General features: G+C 60.2%; 3 protein-coding genes and 1 long non-coding RNA gene across 24 annotated transcripts in view; 2 read left to right on the forward strand and 2 right to left on the reverse strand.

The window, feature by feature from the left end:
• MGRN1 (mahogunin ring finger 1) overlaps window positions 1-5,512 on the forward strand; it is a 61,200-nt gene extending 55,688 nt beyond the window's left edge. For 4 of the 9 annotated variants that reach the window (XM_032258016.1, XM_032258019.1, XM_032258018.1 and 1 more), the window contains 2 exons: window positions 853-897; window positions 3,336-3,575. In XM_032258016.1, coding sequence (XP_032113907.1) covers window positions 853-893 — 41 coding nt within the window. In that variant the 3' untranslated portion in view covers window positions 894-897; window positions 3,336-3,575. Of the gene's footprint in view, window positions 1-852; window positions 898-1,244; window positions 1,463-3,335; window positions 4,687-4,732 lie in introns of those variants that run through there. The other 5 variants (XM_032258013.1, XM_032258015.1, XM_032258012.1 and 2 more) reach the window with 3 other exon arrangements.
• On the reverse strand, window positions 5,440-7,968 carry LOC116536301. The gene is made up of 2 exons (XR_004262565.1): window positions 6,927-7,968; window positions 5,440-5,939 (listed from the first exon to the last, which is right to left on the reverse strand). It is a non-coding gene; the product is annotated as an uncharacterized LOC116536301 (long non-coding RNA).
• Window positions 7,969-8,098: 130 nt separating this feature from the next.
• NUDT16L1 (nudix hydrolase 16 like 1) lies at window positions 8,099-10,362 on the forward strand. 3 transcript variants are annotated; one of them, XM_032258027.1, is made up of 3 exons: window positions 8,099-8,416; window positions 8,520-8,850; window positions 9,487-10,362. In XM_032258027.1, the coding sequence occupies exons 1-3, from the start codon at window positions 8,222-8,224 to the stop codon at window positions 9,639-9,641; spliced, it is 681 nt and encodes a 226-aa protein (XP_032113918.1). In that variant the 5' UTR covers window positions 8,099-8,221; the 3' UTR covers window positions 9,642-10,362. The 3 variants fall into 3 exon arrangements, with proteins under 3 accessions (XP_032113918.1, XP_032113919.1, XP_032113920.1); XM_032258028.1 differs by having other exon boundaries at window positions 8,520-8,780; XM_032258029.1 differs by lacking the exon at window positions 8,520-8,850 and having other exon boundaries at window positions 8,211-8,416; window positions 9,487-10,360.
• Window positions 10,363-10,869: 507 nt separating this feature from the next.
• The window catches only part of ANKS3 (ankyrin repeat and sterile alpha motif domain containing 3), a 38,339-nt gene continuing 32,000 nt past the window's right edge, over window positions 10,870-17,208 (reverse strand). For 4 of the 11 annotated variants that reach the window (XM_032258007.1, XM_032258002.1, XM_032258008.1 and 1 more), the window contains 10 exons: window positions 16,345-16,485; window positions 15,688-15,824; window positions 15,259-15,423; window positions 13,373-13,497; window positions 13,119-13,260; window positions 12,800-12,972; window positions 12,369-12,493; window positions 11,745-11,828; window positions 11,368-11,454; window positions 10,870-11,252 (listed from right to left, as the gene is read on the reverse strand). In XM_032258007.1, the coding sequence (XP_032113898.1) occupies window positions 11,378-11,454; window positions 11,745-11,828; window positions 12,369-12,493; window positions 12,800-12,972; window positions 13,119-13,260; window positions 13,373-13,497; window positions 15,259-15,423; window positions 15,688-15,824; window positions 16,345-16,485 (1,169 nt within the window). In that variant the 3' untranslated portion in view covers window positions 10,870-11,252; window positions 11,368-11,377. The remainder of the gene's footprint in view (window positions 11,253-11,367; window positions 11,455-11,744; window positions 11,829-12,368; window positions 12,494-12,799; window positions 12,973-13,118; window positions 13,261-13,372; window positions 13,498-15,258; window positions 15,424-15,687; window positions 15,825-16,344; window positions 16,486-17,208) is intronic. The other 7 variants (XM_032258006.1, XM_032258010.1, XM_032258004.1 and 4 more) reach the window with 6 other exon arrangements.

Genomic DNA, 17,208 nt, shown 5'->3' on the forward strand with positions numbered 1-17,208 from the left:
ATGGGGTCTCGCTCTGTCACCAGGCTGGAGTGCAATGGCACAATCTCGGCTCATTGCAACCTCCACCTCCTGGGTTCAAGTGATTCTTCTGCCTCAGCCTCCCCAGTAACTGGGACTACAGGTGCCCACCACCACGTCCAGCTAATTTTTATATTTTTAGTAGAGACAGGGTTTCACCATGTTGGCCAGTTGCTCTTGAACTCCTGACCTCGTGATCTGCCTGCCTTGGCCTCCAAAAGTGCTGGGATTACAGGTGTGAGCCACTGAGCCGGGCTCTATGTCTCTCTTTAAATCCATGCGGTGGCCCCTCTGTTTCACTGGCTTTCTCCCTCACAGAGCCCTTGCCTGTCTCTCCGTGTCTGTGAGTAAAGCATGAACACACACGCAGGATCCTGTGGTTTCTCATAGGGGCAGCCGTTGCCTGGCAGGTTGAGCAGTGAACCCTAGGGTCCCTGTAGATGGGAGGGCCCATGAGATGGTGAACACCAAGGGTCCTGGTGTCTCAGGGTTTCCCCTGGCTCAGCCCTGTCTAGCCCCAGCCCCTGCCCAGGCCCTTCCCTCCTGAACCCAGAGATGGACTGCGCCTGCTTTGTCCTTCCTGCGCCCTTCCCTCGGCTGCCGTGTGGGAGCTGCAGGAGGGAGAGGCAGGGCCAGGTACTCCTCTGAGTTGGATTCTGGCCATGCTTCACCTCCCAGCTGTGGTTCTCCTTGCGGTTCTCTGTGGTTGTAGCACAGCGTTTGTTTCTAGATGGCCCCGACCTTGGTCCCCAGGCTGGTGCCCTTGCTGTGGTGGTGCCAGCTGCTGCGTGCGTGCTAACTGAGCTTCCGTCTGTCTCTCCCCTCTCCGCGCAGCCCTGGGGCCTGACTCCTGCTCTGTTGGTATAGACGAGTAAGCCGGTACGTGACCTTCCAGACGCGCTTCGGGGGCTCTGATGCGCGTCCTTGGAGAGAGGAGCCCTCCCCTGGTCTCTGGCGGGGGTTCCTTCTGGTTTTCAGGTCTTCATCCACATCCATGTCTTCCCAGGGGTCCTGGGTTCTGAATCCAGAGCTCTGGTGGCTGCTGCACCTTTGCCCCAGAAAGTGGCCTCCTGAGGGGTCCTAACTTTTTAGAGCCAGAGGTCTCTCCATCTGGACCTGGTGGCTGGTCAGGATCTTCTTCCAGCCTTGAGGGGCCCTGGAATAGTCCCAGCCCAGGCAGGGAGACAGACCCAGCCCAGGTGTGCGAGAGCCACTGTCCCCCACAGGAGGCAGGAGCATGGAGGGAACCCCAGGGAGACGCAGGGCGACACTTCCGGAGGGGAGAGCCTCAGGCCCAGGCCCAGCCTTGTTCCGGATGGTCCCCTCGAGTTCCCATTGGGTGTGCAGCAGGTCACTCCCATTTTCTGGACATGGCTTTAAGTAATAAATCATGGGGAAAAGAATGCGCCCCAGGCTGGGAGAGCCTGGGATCACCTGTTCCCAAGCTCAGTCCCCGTCTCTTGGAGGGAGTGTGTCCTTGAGGGGCCTTCTGGTGCCAGGGGAGAGCATCCACTCACACAGCTGCCTGCTCCCCCGTGGGCCTGGCAGACAGTCCCTTGTGGGCTGCCTTTCTGCTTCGAGCCCACCATTGCTGCGGACTCATCTGTCCCTGCCAGTACTGGAACCTTCTGGAACACCAGCACTGAGTGTGATAGGAGGCCCTGTGAGGCTGGCATCCCCATTCCCTCCCAAGAGGCCCCCTCATCCCCCACAAGAGGCACTCTCTACCAGGGTGGCCCAGGTGGATGTTTGACCGAAGCCGCTCTGGCCGGGCACTGGTTCACACCTGTCATCCCAGGTCTTCGGGAGACCAAGGGGTTAGATGACTTGAGCCCAGGATTTCAAAGTCGTGTGTGAAACATAGTGAGACCCCCACCTCCACAAAAAATTAAAAAATTGGCTTGAGCTTGGTGGCTTATGCCTGTGGTCCCAGCTCCTCAAGAGGGGCTGAGGTGGGAACATTGCCTGAGCTGGGGCGGTGGGGAGGTCAAGGCTCACTCCAGCCTGAGACCTTGTCTCAAAAACAGAAAATATACACACGCGAACACACACACACACACACACACACACACACACACACACACACCCACCCCACCTCCAGGTAGGCAGGCAGATTGGGGCCTCTGCCTTCCTGAAGGGTCTGGGCGCACAAGCCGCCTGCAGCTCTGGTCTGCTAAGGGGCTGCCGGTGCTCTGAGCCCAGGGCTCCCACACACGACCGCAGCCATCGTCGGGCAAGTCCCGTGCGGCCCGCTGGGAAGTGCCCGGCCAGGGTCCAGGCTCCCAGAGGCCCTTTCCCCTTGGGTGGACTTGAGCTGGGCCTGGGAGCCGTGCTTGTTTTGACTGCACTCTGCGTCCCAGCGCGTCCCTCTGTGGACCCCTCTCCTGACCTGTCATACCCCTTGACTGAAAGGCCACCCGCACCTTTCAGAGGGCCCCGGCCTGCGCGTCGGTGGACGGTGCTGTTCGAATGTTACGGCTCCGGTTAAGCTTCCAGAGGTGGGAGTGCAGGTGTGGTCTGGGACAGGCTCACAGCCTCTGACTCCGGTCTCGCTGCAGGCCGCAGCCCCCGAAGAAGATAACCGTCTTTCACCTGAGAGTGGGGCCGGGCCGTGTCTACTGGGAGCCGTGCGTCAGGGCTGGTGGCTGGATGTTGGGCAGCCCTGAGGCTGTGCTGGCCCTGTCCCAGGCTCAGCACCAGCACCGTTAACCAAGCCCCAGGGATGCCAGACCCATCGGGGGACAGCGCCTGGCGGCAGTGTAGAAGCCACAGTGCAAGCGTCGGGGCTCTGTGGGAGGCTTCTCTGCCTCACAGAAGCCACCATGGGGCCACTCTGAGCACAGGATTGTTCTTGCTCAGGGCTGCTCCCCGCCCCTCCTCCCTGGTTTGACTGAGTTCTAGCCTAACCCAGCCATAAAGACCTTGGCAGGACAGCGGGTGGTCACATCCCAGGAAACTGGAACCAGGGGGAGGGCAGGAGACCCAGAGGGCAGAAGCCACAGCGCCATGTTGTGTTCTGACTCGGGGCTGCAGCTCTGCTGCTGGTGTCCGGGGGTGCAGGGTGATCTGCCTGGTGTCCCAGGATGAGGGGTGATGTGTCCAGTGTCCAGGGTTGTGGGGTGATCTGCCTGAGAGGGACATACTGTGCTCAGCAGGGCTGGGGAGGCCCCATCTGTTGCTCTGGTCACAGACAGGTGGTGGGAGTGGGGGTGCTGGGTGGCCCACCCCTGTGTGGCTTCAGGTTGGTAGGAGTGGGTGGCATGGGACCAAGCAGCTGAGTGTGACCCACCTCCCTCTCCCTCTGCTCCTGCCTACAGGATGGCCCACCTCCATGGAAATGGCCCACAGCCTTGGCACCACCAGCCCCACCTGGCCTCCTCTTGGTGGCCCCAGCCCCGATCCCAGCGCTGCCGAGCTGACCTCACTCTGAGAGCCTGGCCAAGCTGGCAGCATGGAGCCCTCAGCTCCCTAGACTTTGCCAAGGGGCTGCCCCAGACCCCGGTGTGACTCGGCCTCTCCTGTCTGCATGTCCCCTGTGGCCACCAGGCTCCAAGGGGCTGTGGTGACCCTTGATCAAAGAGCACAGTGGACCGTCCCCTGAATCCCCCTTTTCTATGGTTGATATATTTGTAACTGGTACAAGATGAAGGACAGCAGCTTTCCATCCTGAGTTCAGCTCCTCGGTTCCCCAGGGTCTGGTGGGCCAAGTGTCTGGGGCTGGGGCTGCCCACACGTGGCCTGCGCTGGCTACACCCGGTCCCGCAGCAGTGCAGTCACTGCCCAGAGAACTCAGCAGACCTGCACAAGAGAATTTATTGGTGGGTGAAGCACTATCTTCACAGATGTTCGGGGGCGGTGGGGGCTCGAGGCACGCGTGGTCAGTGAAGGAAACAGTGCCTGTCCGCCCAGCCCGCCTGTGTCACCGCGGCAGCCTGGCTGTTGCTGCCTTTTGTCCTCTGCCGTGTTTATGCAGCCTCCATGCCCTCCCTGGTGTGTCTCTGCTGGCGCCTTCAGTGCTCAGAGCTTTGGGGTGCACGGGTGTTGCTCTGGGCAGCTAAAGCATCTCAGCCTAGCACTGGACCTGACTGAGGGGCCGAGGCACAGCCGCTTCCAGCAGCCTTCATCCAGTGGCCTTGTTACGAAGCCCCGCACCTTCTCACCGTGCTGGCTTTGGTGACATCGCCAAGCACCTCCAGTTGCAGGGCTATCTGTTCGGCAGCGCCCTGTCAAGGAGGACCTGGTGGCCGCCTCGTTCCCCTTTGCTATTGGAATGTCCCCTGCGGTTCTCTTTTGCTTGAGATGGAGTTTCACTTTTGTCGCCCAGGCTGGAGTACAGTGGCATGGTTTCGCTCACTGCAGCCTCCACCTCCCAGGTTCAAGTGGTTGTCCTGCCTCAGACTCCCGAGTAGCTGGGATTACAGGCGCATGCCACCAACCCTGGCTAATTTTTTTGTATTTTTAGTAGAGACAGGGTTTCACCATGTCGGTCTGGCTGGTCTCGAACTCCTGACCTCAGGCAATCCACCCGCCTCGGCCTCCCAAAGTGCTGGGATTACAGGCATGAGCCACTGCGCCTGGCCCTCTTGCAGTTCTCTTTGACTTGTGTCAGGCTCCCGTGGTGGGACCCGCCCGGGAAGGAGGGAGCCAGCAGCCCACCTGGTGAGTGAGGTCACAGCCGGGAAGGAGGGAGCCAGCAGCCCACCTGGTGAGTGAGGTCACAGCCGGGAGGCTTGGCCTCTGGGCGACCTCGTCCTGTTTTTATTAAGGTAAACCACCTGAGCAGCAGGCAGGTGAAGGGGGTATCTGGCCCTGGTGACCCAGGGATCGAGCCGCCCCAGCAGGGCCCTGGGCCAGGAAGGTATGTGCAGGTCTTCTGGCCCGGGCGGGGAGGTTGCCCTGCAGCCCGGCCTGGGGATCAGATGGCTGTGGGGCAGCTCACTGCCCTCCCTGAGGCTCAGGTGGCTCCGAGCACAAGCTCTGCTTCCTGGGCTCTCAGGGGAGATCCAGCAGTGGTCCCCACACCCAGCTCCCTGTGCACCCAGGCCAGCCCCCCTCCTGCCCTTGTGCACATGCACACACATGCTCTCACGTTCACGCACACATGCTTATGCACAGTCACTTGCACATGCTCATACACACGCTCACACATACACATGCTCCCACGTTCACGCACACATGCTCAGGCACATTTGCACACGCATACACATGCTCCCACGCACACGCATACACATACGCATATGCTCCCACGTGTGTGTGCACTCGGCCCGGGCATCTCCCCACGCGCCTCTCCCCAACGCACCACCCCACAGCCCCACCTCTCCTCCCGCTCCGCCAAGGCCCCAGCCTCTGGCTGTCAGTGCTGGTGCCAGGGCTGTGCGTGAAGTTCGGGCTGCAGAATGGCCCGCTGGGACTCATACGTGCTGCCATTTGATGTGCTCACATGGGCCCGTTTGTTTTTACTGTATATTTATAGTAATAAAATCACGCAGCAATATACTGTCTGTTCCTTCGTCTGGGCACAGCCCTCAGGACAGTGGCTGTTTCCTGACCCGGAGTTGGGCCACTGGGTGGTTGGGTTGGCTCCAACAGCCTGGCAGCTTCATGGCCTCTGCCTGGCTTCCCTCCGGTGTCAGGGCAGTCAGCAAGGTGAGGGCTAATGAGAACGCTGGCTCTCAGCCAGCCCTGTCTTGGCTTTCCTCTGGTTAGAGGGAAGCCATACCCTCCAGATCGGGCTGTCTCCTGAACAGGTGGTGTGGTAGCCCGGGGCCTGCAGGTGTGAGAGTTGTTGCTCCTGTTCCCATCTTGCTGAGCACCTGGTGTGTTCCAGTGGCAGCAGAACAGCTGAGGCCCGGACCCCAAGCGCCTGCATTCCAGGCAGTGAGACACCCAGCTGCTAATCAGAACGTTGCCAGGTTTGGATGCTATTAGGAAGAAAGGGTGGCGGTGAGACGAAACCTTAAAAGGGACTCATTGAACTGGGCGGCAGGGAGAGCCTGCGGCTTAAACAGCCCTGAAGGCTGAGGAGGAGCTGGCCTCGGAGTGCTCCATGCGGCAGTAGTGAGCCTGGTGTGTCCCCTGGGGACAGAGCCCCTGGTGGGAGTGAAGGGTGCTGGATAGCTACTGAAGATCTTGTAGAGGGTACTGGAGTGTTTTTATTAGGGGGAGTCAGGTTTTTTGGTTTTGTTTTTTGAGGTAGAGTCTTACTGTCACCCAGGCTGGAGTGCAGTGGTGGTGCATCTTTGCTCATTGCAACCTCCACCTAAGGGGGAGTCAGTTTTAAGAACAGGTTTTCGAGCAGAGGGGCAGTGCCGCTGCCCTACAGCTGGCATGTGGAGCCCGGACGGCCGGAGCAGGTCTGGCCACCCAAGGTTGTGGGCTCCAGGGCTAGAGCCCAGCTCCAGGCCTCTGCACAGCCCCTGCTCCCGTGCCCAGGGAGTGTCCAGTGCACCAGGGCAGCCACCACACCACCGCCTACCACTCCAGGCCCCAGCTCCTTTGCACACAGGTCAAGCTGCCACCATGCCCTTCGACTGAAGACCCTGAGGGTGGAGGGGGTGCCCGTGTTTTGGCCCATCAGTCCCTCAAGAAGGCTGCCACCCATGGGCCCTGCAGCTGCTCTGACAGGCCTGGGTCTGGCCCCATCCCATTGTGGGTGGAGGAGTGTCAGACGGGTGCTTGCACGGGCCAGATCGGCTCCCCTCTACCTCCCAACAGACCCAGCACTTTTATTGGTGTTTGGTGTCAGGGAGGGGCTGGAGCAACGGGAGCCTCCTCTCCAGTGCCCATGCGTCTCAAGGACCCTGGGCTCTGGGTCTCTGGCTTGGCTTGGCTGTCAAGGGGTCAGGCCCTCTTTGGGTGGGAGGACCCTTCCCCTTGCTGCCCTCTCACTTTCTAACATGGTTGCTTACCCTGGAATCGGGGCTTCCCTTGCTGGCTGCAGCTGACCCGTGTGACCATCTTCACTGGTGGCCACAGCAAGAGAGAGAGGTGTCCTCTCTATGGCTTTATTCTTCACATCTGACGACGCCATGGACCTAACAGGTGAGTTTCCAGTGCCTACCCACTGTCCACCTCTCTCCTGTCTGGCTCCACTCAAGGCAGCTTTCTCTGTGCCTGCGAGCTTGGCCTCACTGCACAGCTCTCCGAGGGCGATGCTCAGCAAATCCGTTTCCCCGGTCGGGAGGAGTGGGCCCTGCTGCTGCTGAGGTGAGCCTCCCCATCGTGGAGTTCCGGGGACCTCACTCTCCCTTGGCTGTTTATGTTTCTGAGCCCCAGAGACTGACTTCTCCAGTACAGATACAGGGTAAGTACCTCAGGCCTTTGTGGAATTGGGGTGGAATCGTGCCTCTGTCACCAACTGCTGGGTGCAATTAGACAAGTTCTGTCCCTCTCTGAGCCCCAAGTTCCTCATCGTAAATTGGGGAAACCCCTCTTCCCTCCCCCTCCTCCGCACAGTACCTGGCACAGGGTGCCCGGATTGGAGGATCCTGAAAAGCGCCAGCCCCGGAATTTAAGTCACTTTCTGCCCAGCAAGCTGAGTCCACGGAGCCCGAGTTTCTGGTCCTCCGCCCTGATCCTGGACTCAGGGACTAGGGTACTCAAGCCCTCCCAGGCCCTGCTCCCGGTGGCGGGACAGCTGTCGTGGGTGGCAGGCGAAGGCCGTCTCCCTCTGGGCTCGGGTGCGGGGCGTCGGCGGAGGGAGATTCCGGGGCGTTGCTGGCTAGCATGGTTGTGCCGAGAGCGCCATTGCGAATGGGCGGGGCCAGCGGGCCGGGTCAGGCCCCGGGGAGAAACGGGTGAGCGCAAGGGGATCGGCGGTATCCAGGGTAGAAAAACCGCAGGGATTTTCGGGTGTCAGCTTTGGGGCGCCCAGGAAGACGTTTGTCGCCTACAGTGTCAACCTTGACCCAACTATGGCACGGAGCAGTCGACCTAGTGCTCCTGTCGGAGGCGGGTCTGCCGCTCGGGGTGCGCGGCTATTGGGTGACGGTTGGGCGGGGTCGCCGCCCGGGGTGTGCGACTATTGGGTGACGGCTGACGCGCGCCGCCTTCCTTTGCACACCGCCCCCTGCGCTTCTCAACTACGCGCCGCGACGCTGCGGGGGGGCTCGGCCCTGGGCCACGCCGGCGATTGGCGTGGGGGCGGGACCCGGGGGCGCGGCCGTCGGCGGATTGGTAGAGTGCAGCGGGGGCGGGCTCGCGCATGCTCTTAAGTGGCAGCGGCGGGGACGGGGTCAGTGCCAAGATGTCGACCGCGGCGGTTCCGGAGCTGAAGCAGATCAGCCGGGTAGAGGCGATGCGTCTGGGGCCCGGCTGGAGCCACTCGTGCCACGCCATGCTGTACGCCGCCAACCCCGGGCAGCTCTTCGGCCGCATCCCCATGCGCTTCTCGGTGCTGGTGAGAACGGGCGCGGGTCCAGGCGTGGGCGCGGGCCGGGCTGGGAGCGTCCGTCATTCCGGCGCCGGTGACCCGCGTTCCCGTGATCCGCGCTCCCTTGCAGATGCAGATGCGCTTCGACGGGCTGCTGGGCTTCCCCGGGGGCTTCGTGGACCGGCGCTTCTGGTCGCTGGAGGACGGCCTGAACCGGGTGTTGGGCCTGGGCCTGGGCTGCTTGCGCCTCACCGAGGCCGACTACCTGAGCTCGCACCTGACCGAGGGCCCGCACCGCGTCGTGGCGCACCTGTACGCGCGGCAGCTGACGCTGGAGCAGCTGCACGCCGTGGAGATCAGCGCGGTGCACTCGCGCGACCACGGCCTGGAGGTGGGGCCTCCGCCCGGGCCCCGCCCCCCGCCCCGGGGTTTGGCTCTGGCCCCGTGGAAGGCACCGATGGGTAACACGTCCCCTGAGGGTCCCCTGGCCGGGCTGGGTCGGGTGTCGCTGTCTCCAGCAACGGGGTGGGGAGAGGGGTTTGGGGCTAGGGGGTCGGGAAAGGAGGGGTGGGGGTGGGGGCCGGGGCTGGGGCTCCCTCAGGGCTGTGTTACATCTGCCTTGCTGCCTGCCATTGCCAATCCTGGGAGTGGGGAGTGGTGGGATCGGTGGGGAGGAGGGGATGTGGGAGCGGGGCCTGCTTGGGGAGTTGGCAAACGAGCACAGAGGGGGTCGTTAAAAGTTGGGAACCTCATGGGGGCGTGAAGGCTCTTTGGATTTGTGTGTTGTAGTCTGGAAGGGTTGGACTCGGGGTGTTCAGGCTTCGCTGGGTGGGCGGGGAGCATGGGGTGTGGACCCTCGGGTGTGGTCCAGGTACCAGGCAGGAGTGCATGGGGTGAGTCTCCACACTTGCTTGAGAAGGGGGCTGTACTGCTCCGAGGGAGCTGGCTGGCTTCTGCCAGGCCCTGCTTGGGTCTCCCATTAAGTCCTTAGCAAAGCTGGCTGTTGATGCCCTGGCCTCCTAGCTTCCAGGCCCCTCCTGCCAGGGGTGCCATCTCGTGGTGGGCCTGGCCCCAAGCCCTCCTTCCTGTCCGTGCAGGTTCTGGGCCTCGTGCGGGTCCCGCTGTACACCCAGAAGGATCGTGTCGGAGGCTTCCCCAACTTCCTGAGCAACGCCTTTGTGAGCACGGCCAAGTGCCAGCTCCTCTTTGCCCTCAAGGTGCTCAACATGATGCCCGAGGAGAAGCTGGCTGAGGCCCTGGCTGCGGCCACCGAGAAGCAGAAGAAGGCCCTGGAGAAGCTGCTCCCGGCCTCCTCCTGAGGGCGGCCTGGTCTGCTGGCACCCTCCCCTGGGCTAGAAGGCTGGGAATTCCTGCCAAGTGTGGTTTCTAGAGTGTTTGTACCCTGCTTCTGACTGTCTGGGGCGAGTGGGCCTCCTGTCACGTCCACTGTCCCAAGCAGTCACTAGGTAGTGGCCAGGCCCACTGGGACCCAGCCCATCCTCTTAGGCTGGGCAGGGTGGTCTGGGCACCCTGGGTCTGCCTCTCCAGCTTCGGGATGCTTTCATTCTGGGGGCTCAGACCCTCATTTGTGTGTATCTCACTGTGGCTGATGGAGGCCCAGGTAGTGCCTGATTGTCCCACGGGGGAGGTGCACAGTTCTTGGACCACTCAGAAGACAGGATATGTGGGTGGAGGATGCCTTGTCTGTCTAGGTTAGTTCGTTCCTTCCTGAGCCAGCCCAGGGCCTAGGGGAGAGCCAGCTTGGGGTAGGAAGTTAATACTGTTAATTTTGTTTGTTGTTGGATTTACTTTGCTAGATTTTCTCTTTCACCACGTGTGAACTGTGGGTGAGGTTTCATGGTAGCTTTGCCCCACGTGGCTTGATTCCCAGGGACAGTCAGGGCCTTGGGGGCCCAACTATATATGGATCTGTGGCAAGAGAAGAAGACAATAAAGTCGCTCCTCAGCTGCTCTGTGTTTTAGTTCTGGATGGAGGCCCTAGGCTGGGCCCAGGAGAGGGGTTCCCAGCATGTGCGCTGGGCACAGCCGGGTTGGGGCTTCTGGGCCCAGACCTTCAGGGTAGACTCCCGGTCCTGATCCCGGCGGCCCTGGCTCCACCTGGGCTGACCTGCTTTGCTCTGAAAACCCACCCATCCCCACTGTCTGTCTGTCTGCAAGCAGCTCCAGGGGACAGCCTCAAGTTCAGGCTTACTGTGCAGAAAGAAACAGAGCCATCACCTGTGGCGGCCTACAGCCTCACGTCTAGAAAGACTCCAGTGGTACCCTCGGGAAAATGTTCACAGCCCATGCCTGGGAGGGAGGCAGTGTTCCATGTGCACGCGGTGTGTCGGGGGAGGCCCTGTGTTATGCGGGCTGGGAACGGCCTTGGCTCTCGAAGCCTTGTCTTCAGTCACGTGGGCTCCAGGAGCAAAGGCGCCACATGGGCCAGTACCCCATGTCATGTAACCAGAACTGAGACCTTCACTAGCTGATCTTAAATTTTATTTTCCAACCAATGGTGTTTTCCAGGTGCCCTGTCCTCACCCCTAAGGTTGAACCTCAGTTGGCACCTGTGTGTATGGGCACACTTCCCCCAGGGCCCTGCCTGGTCGGGGCCAGGGCAGCCCATGCATTCTGGCCTCACCGCCAGGCTTGGGGTGAGTTCCTCATCCCACCTCAGTGCTGGCCCAAGCTGCCCAGCCAGGGCCGCAGCTCCCAGCTTGCCTCTGTCTGCCGGCTGCTCCCGGGGCCTGATCCTCTGGCCCTGCCTGGGCCCGCGCTGCACATAGCAGCCACCTGCTCACTGCCCTCCTCACTCCCTGGCACACAGCTTCAGGGTGGACCAATCACCCAACGTCAGATTCTGAAAGAAAAAGCCCTGGTGAGAAGGGAGGTGACAGGTGTGTAGGCGCACCTGCAGCTGCCCAGACAGGCCCTGCTGCTCCCGCTGTGTGGGCTCCAGGCTGCCAGATACTCACCAGCCGAGGGCTAGGGCTCCCGCCACTTCTTCCCGTTCAGCACCTGCAGCTTCTCCAGGCTCTGGGTCACTGAGCACAGTGCTTGTCCTGAGGATGTGACCAGATACCATGCTTGGCAAGTCTGGGTGGCAGGCTCAGGGCACTAGGAGTGATGACCTTGAGCCTCTCAGGCCCAGGCTCAGTGGGGCTGAGTGGTGCTGCCCAGGGCTCTGAGCTTCAGGTTGTGTCCTGCTCCTTAGCCATTATGGCCCGGGCCCCAAGGGCAGCCTTGGGGTAGGAGGACTCAAACCTGCTTTCCCTGGAAAGGGGCCCCTCTGCCTCCCTCAGAAACAAAAGGGGTTCTCAGTCTTCAGTGAAGTCTGGCCCCGGAGACTCACCCATCTCATGAACACGGTCCTCCAGGGCTCCTGAGAGCTCGGGGAGGCTCATGGCCTGCAGGGACACTTGCTGGCCCTTGGATTCTGCGATGCAGGGACTGAGTAAGCTGGGGATCTGTGTCTCCACAGGCCCTGCCTCTTTATCCTGAGCCCATGCAGGCAGGAGACCCTCCTTGGATCAGAACCTCCCTCCCTGCCTGCCTGCCCCTGTCGAAGCGACCTCCGAGGGCCGAGGCTGGGGAGCCCTTCCTCCCATGGGCTGAGGAAAATACCAAGCCTGCTCAGCCCCACAGGAGAATACAATTTGTGCCGGTGGGGGCCAGGGTCTGGGCCCTGGCTGGAAGCTGCAGAAGTCACTGGAGGTGTCAGCACAGCACAGCCAGTCACGGCACAGGGTCTTTCCAGTGCCTCCCACCGCTGGGTTACAGTTTTCCTGTCACAGGTGAGGAAGTGGGCTTTCATCCCCAGGGTCCCCTCTCCCTGGACTCTGGGGTCATGTGCACACAGGGACCCAGGAGAGTGGCTGTTGGTCTGAGAACCAGACCAAGCCCACTGGGTCAAACCCGGCTTTAGGGCTCCCTGCCTTCCCCTCTGACCAGTGTGGAGTCAGGCCACGGTTCTTACCAGCCGGCGAGAGGGCTGGGCCAAGGGGGGCTGCACCAGGGGACCGGTCCCGCCTCACTCGGGCTGACAGCTCAGCTTGACAGGCTCTGCCAGACACAGGAACAAGTGCTGGTGAGGGCAGAGGCCTGAAATGCAGAGCCCCCAACTCAGACCTTCAAGGGTCTGACAGCTGCCCTGTCTGTCCCTGCAGCTGGCCTTTGAGGGCTGGGCCAGTGCCACATGAAGCTGCACTAATGAGCAGGAGGGAAACCCGTGCAGATTCCCAGCCCCAAGTGCTGCCTGGGTCTGCCTGCAGGAAGCAAAGGCCTGGATGAAATAGAGGTGGGGTGGCCCCGGGCCCTGAAATCCACCTCTCAGTTACAAAGTCAGGGAGAAAGAATGCCAGGGGTGACCACCGGAGACCCAGCCCAGGGCAGCTCAGAGCCACTCACCGCAGCTGATCCAGGACAAGGGCAGCATCCCGGGCTAGGGCCCACGTCTCCCGAAGCTGGGCCTGGATATCCTCACGGGCGCGGTCCTGCTCCAGCAGGCAGCTCTCCACCACGGCCCGCAGCTCCTGCTCCTGGCACACCTGGCCCCGAATGGCCTCTACCTCCTCGCAGCGCTGCAGGGGGCATGGGGGCATGGAGGTGCCTGTGCAAGCCAGCCCTGTCCTCTGTGTGGAACCACTCCACACAGCACTCGCCTTTTCTGTCAAGAGCTGGGGCCAACTCCAGGGTGCCACCCCGCCCTCCAGCCATAGCCACTCACCTTGTGCAGCTGGATGGCAAGCTCCTGCATCTCAGCCTCTAGCCGGTCGGCATAGGCCAGCTCCAGGGCGTCCCCAGGCGGGCGGGCACTGCTGTGCCAACGGGCGATGGCGGACGTCATCTTCCTCTTGGGCCCAAACAGCCTGCAGCGGGGAACGCGACCACGGCATGCCTCAGCCTCCCAAGGGAACTTACATGGGCAGGAAGTTTGCCCCATCCCCAGGCTGAGGGCCAGAGCAGCCCCTCTGGACGCACGTGATGCCAATTTCCTTCAGGTCGCTCTCGGTGAGGGTCAGAAAGATGCGGAGGTCCACGTCCTGCTCCTCAAACACCTGCAGGTACTTCAGACAGCCAATCTGCTCCAGCAGCGCGGCCAGGTCCTGGCGGGCACAGGGGACGGGTTTGGGGAGGTAGTGACCTACAACGAAGCAGAGCCATTTTCCTCTGCTCGGAGCCGCACCACTTCCCCCAGCTCAACACCAAGATGGTGCCTTGTGTGCTGGTGCAGCAGCCAGGCTGTCCCCTCCTACTCCGGTGCCTCAGACAGGGCTGGGTGTCGCAGCAGGCGCATCCTCACACTATGGTCGTCCACCTGAGGCACAGTGTGTCCATGACCAGACACTGGCCTCCTCATCCTAGGCTTAGTTCTGTGAAGGGGCGATGGAGCTGCTGATCTGGAAGAGGCTTTGCGTGCGGAGAATGCTCCTCTCTCGTGCAAGAGTCAGTGTCGGACGTTCCAACTTGTCTAAGCACAGTTGTTCTCCGAGTTCACCTGTCCGAGTTCACTGAGCTCCCTGGATATAAGATCCATGTTTCTGATCCACTTGGGATGGTCAGGCTGTTTCTTACCCATTGTTTCTGCTCTTCTCTCCTTCTGGAACGTCATCAGTATACTTAAGGGACTCATAGGTTTCTCTTTATTTTTTTTTTTTTCACTCATTCTCTGTTCCTCAGGCAAAGTACCAGGTGACCTGTGTTCACAAGTTTTCTGATTCTCCTGCCTGCTCAAATCTGCTGTTGAGCCCATCTAGTGATATTTTCATTTACTTTTCAACTCCAGAAATCCTACTTTTGAAAGTTTATTGTTGCGTTTAATGGAGGAACAAATTTTCGAAGGTTATTACTCTGCCATTTTCCTCAAACTATTTTCTGAGAAAAACATACTTAGGACACCGCCCTGACCGGACCCCACTCAGGGCATGCTGACGAGCCTGAGATGGGCACCTATACTGAGCCAGGGCTGCAAGGAGAAGCCAGCAAATCCAAGGCTTTACTCAGCAGCAAAACCAGTGCCTCAAAAAATAACCAGCCAGGCCAGGTGCGGTGGCTCACGCCTGTAATCCCAGCACTTTGGGAGGCCGAGGTGGGCAGATCACAAGGGTCAAGAGTTTGAGACCAGCCTGGCCAACATAGTGAAACCCCATGTCTACCAAAAACAAAAAATTAGCTGAGCATGGTGGCGGCTGCCTGTAATCCCAGCTACTTGGGAGGCTGAGGCAGGAGAATTGATTGAACCTGGGAGGCAGAGGTGGCAGTGAGCTGATATCGTGACACTGCACTCCAACCCGGAGGACAGCACAAGACTCCACCTCAAAAAAACAAAAAACAAATAGCCAGATCTTCCCTCTGCCTCTCCTCTCTGTGCCTCTTCTGCCCGCACAAGGCAGAACACAACAGACACAGGTGAGATAGCTGAGCTGCGAACCACACCTGTGTCCTGTAGGTAATGTGCGGTCAGACGGACCACAGGGAGGATGACCATGCTGGCCACTGTAACGGTCACTGAGCACAAGCTGAGTGTGATCACTGTCTCTGCTTCTACCACATCCTGTCACTGACTCCTGCAGGCAGCTCTCAGGCCAGGTGTGTTTTTCTTCTCCCCAGGCTCAGGGAGGCCAACTCCAGTATGGAAAGCAGGGACACAGGTCCTTCCCATGGCGAGGAATGGAGTGCAAGTCCTGCAGCTGAGCCACCAGCCACGGAGCCGGCTGTGAGCCTGTGGAGGCTGTCAGGCCACAGGGATGCCACTGCCATTCTGTTCTCCCAGCAGCAGCTGGCACGTCATATACACAACACATGCCTCATACTCAGAGAAAGTGCCATCTCTTCAGTGGAACCGCCAGTCTCACAAGTGGTCTTACCTGGGGTCCTGAGTAAGGTGCCCTCTGAGTCTGGGGCCTGGACTCGGGGGGAAAGGCTTCCTTGTCAGTCCCAGGGCAGGGCAGCCACTGGCTGTCGGGATTCTTGGTCTTCATGTAACTTTTAGCTTGTCTGCGAACTGAACTTTTACAGGCGTGATCTGAGTCCTGCAGCAAGAGGCATGTATTTGAAGGAGCACGCAGGTTGATTCGAGAGCCTTCCTGAATGCCCCACCTGCCACACAGGGGCCTCCAGCGCCATTCACTGTAGTCTGAGAACCCAGGCCCTGTCCATGGCACATCCCAGCCCAGAACACACAAGAAGCACATGCTTCTTACACATGTGCTCACCTTAAAGTGACTGGGGGATGTTAGGCACCCTCACCATGCCAGGGACCGGCTATGGGGGACCAAGAAATAAAGAGTCCGCACCTCGTTGCTCTCCACAGAAGCTTCGCTGCTGAGCCCCTGCGCTCTGGCCAGGCCATCGCTGCTGCTGCTGCTCCTGACGGCCCCCAGGTTGGCACAGAAAGCATGTCCCTCTGAGGGCGGGAAGACAGGGTGTCCGCCTGCAGGCCTCACCAATGTATGCCCTGGGTCCAGGCTGAGCTGCCTCAGCCAAGGCATTCCTTGGCGCCTGCAGCGGCTGATTCCTTTTGTTTCAGGCTGCCTGCCTGTCCTAAACCCTCCCCTCTATACAGACCAGCAGGGCTTCTGTCTTTCTGTTCACTGCTAAATCCCAAGCACCTGGAGCAATGCTTGGCCCAAGGTGGGCACTCTGTCACCAGCTGCTGCACAGAGCTGTGATTCTTACAGACATTCCTAGTGGAGCGTGTCCTGAAAGCCTCAGTGGGCTCCCAAGCAAGGGGCTCAACCTGTTGGTGTGGAATGACTCCCCTAAGCTGCACGGGGCTGCTGGACCAGAAGCTTTTCCCTTTCCTCACAAGAACCAGGGCCGTCCACATCTGGCCCTTTCTTGTCCTCTGCTGGATGGCTGTGCCCCAGTGCCAGGCCAGGGGGGTAAGATGGGCACACAGGAGCTCCACGACCTGCCTGAGCCGCAGGCTGAACGGGGTGGGGCACACGTACCCCGACTGCTGCTGCTGCTGCTGCTTTCTATGTCCCGCTCGTTGATGGGGGAGGTGACATCCCGGCAGCAGAGGCCCTCTTCTTCCAGGGGGTTCTCACCACTGCTGTTGAAGGTGACATAGCCACGGAGAGGCGCCTGCTCTGTGTATAGAATGGGGGCCATAAGCCCAGGGAACTCCAAAGTGAAGCTGCTTCTGGTTCCAGATGCCCCGACCTCCTCAGAGGCCAAGACCCAGGATGGAGGCAGGTGACTTCCCAGCCATCACCTCACCCACTTGCCCCTGCAACCCAGCATGGCTGTATCTGTGGTGTGTGGTGGGAAAGATACTGTGGGTTAGTCAGTGGTTCAGGTAAATGCCTGGTGGGGTCGGGTGGCAGCTGGGTCAAGCCTGGGACATCTGCATTGCACCACAGGACCTCTTTTTCAAGGGGAAAACGTACGAAAGGGTAAGCTCTGTTTACAGATGCCTGACCAGATACTTCTTTTAGCAGGAAGTATCTAATGACCTCACATAAATGCCTGCTGACTGGGCATCTTTATGTTTATGTGATCTTTTTTAACCATAGGCCCTTACAGGCTGGCCTCCTCAGGCCAGTCACCTGCAGTGAGAAAGAGATCTGGCTAAGCAGGAAGGAAAAAGGCCTTGGGCTAAAAATTAACAGCAATAATATGAAATTACCTAACTCCACCTCCCCCTAAAACCAAGCAGAAAAAGGCATGCATACCAGGCAGTTTCACTCCAGTTTTGCCCCTGCCCCTTCTCCAAAGAAAGCACATTTATTCACATCAAAAGACTGACTTGACCAGGCATGGTGGCACATGCTTGTGGTCCCAGCTATGCGGGAGGCTGAGACGGGAGGATC

Source organism: Sapajus apella, unplaced genomic scaffold, assembly GCF_009761245.1.
Source record: "Sapajus apella isolate SASKATOON/1434 unplaced genomic scaffold, GSC_monkey_1.0 scaffold99, whole genome shotgun sequence".
Lineage (NCBI taxonomy): Eukaryota > Metazoa > Chordata > Mammalia > Primates > Cebidae > Sapajus > Sapajus apella.

What these genes read in the sequence shown, in the direction of transcription:
- NUDT16L1 (XM_032258027.1), top strand. Translation starts at nt 8,222, where the DNA reads ATGCTCTTAAGTGGCAGCGGCGGGGACGGGGTCAGTGCCAAGATGTCG. An exon ending in CCATGCGCTTCTCGGTGCTG is followed by an intron (nt 8,417 to 8,519) that starts GTGAGAACGGGC and finishes GCTCCCTTGCAG; the next exon opens with ATGCAGATGCGCTTCGACGG. An exon ending in CCCGTGGAAGGCACCGATGG is followed by an intron (nt 8,851 to 9,486) that starts GTAACACGTCCC and finishes CTGTCCGTGCAG; the next exon opens with GTTCTGGGCCTCGTGCGGGT.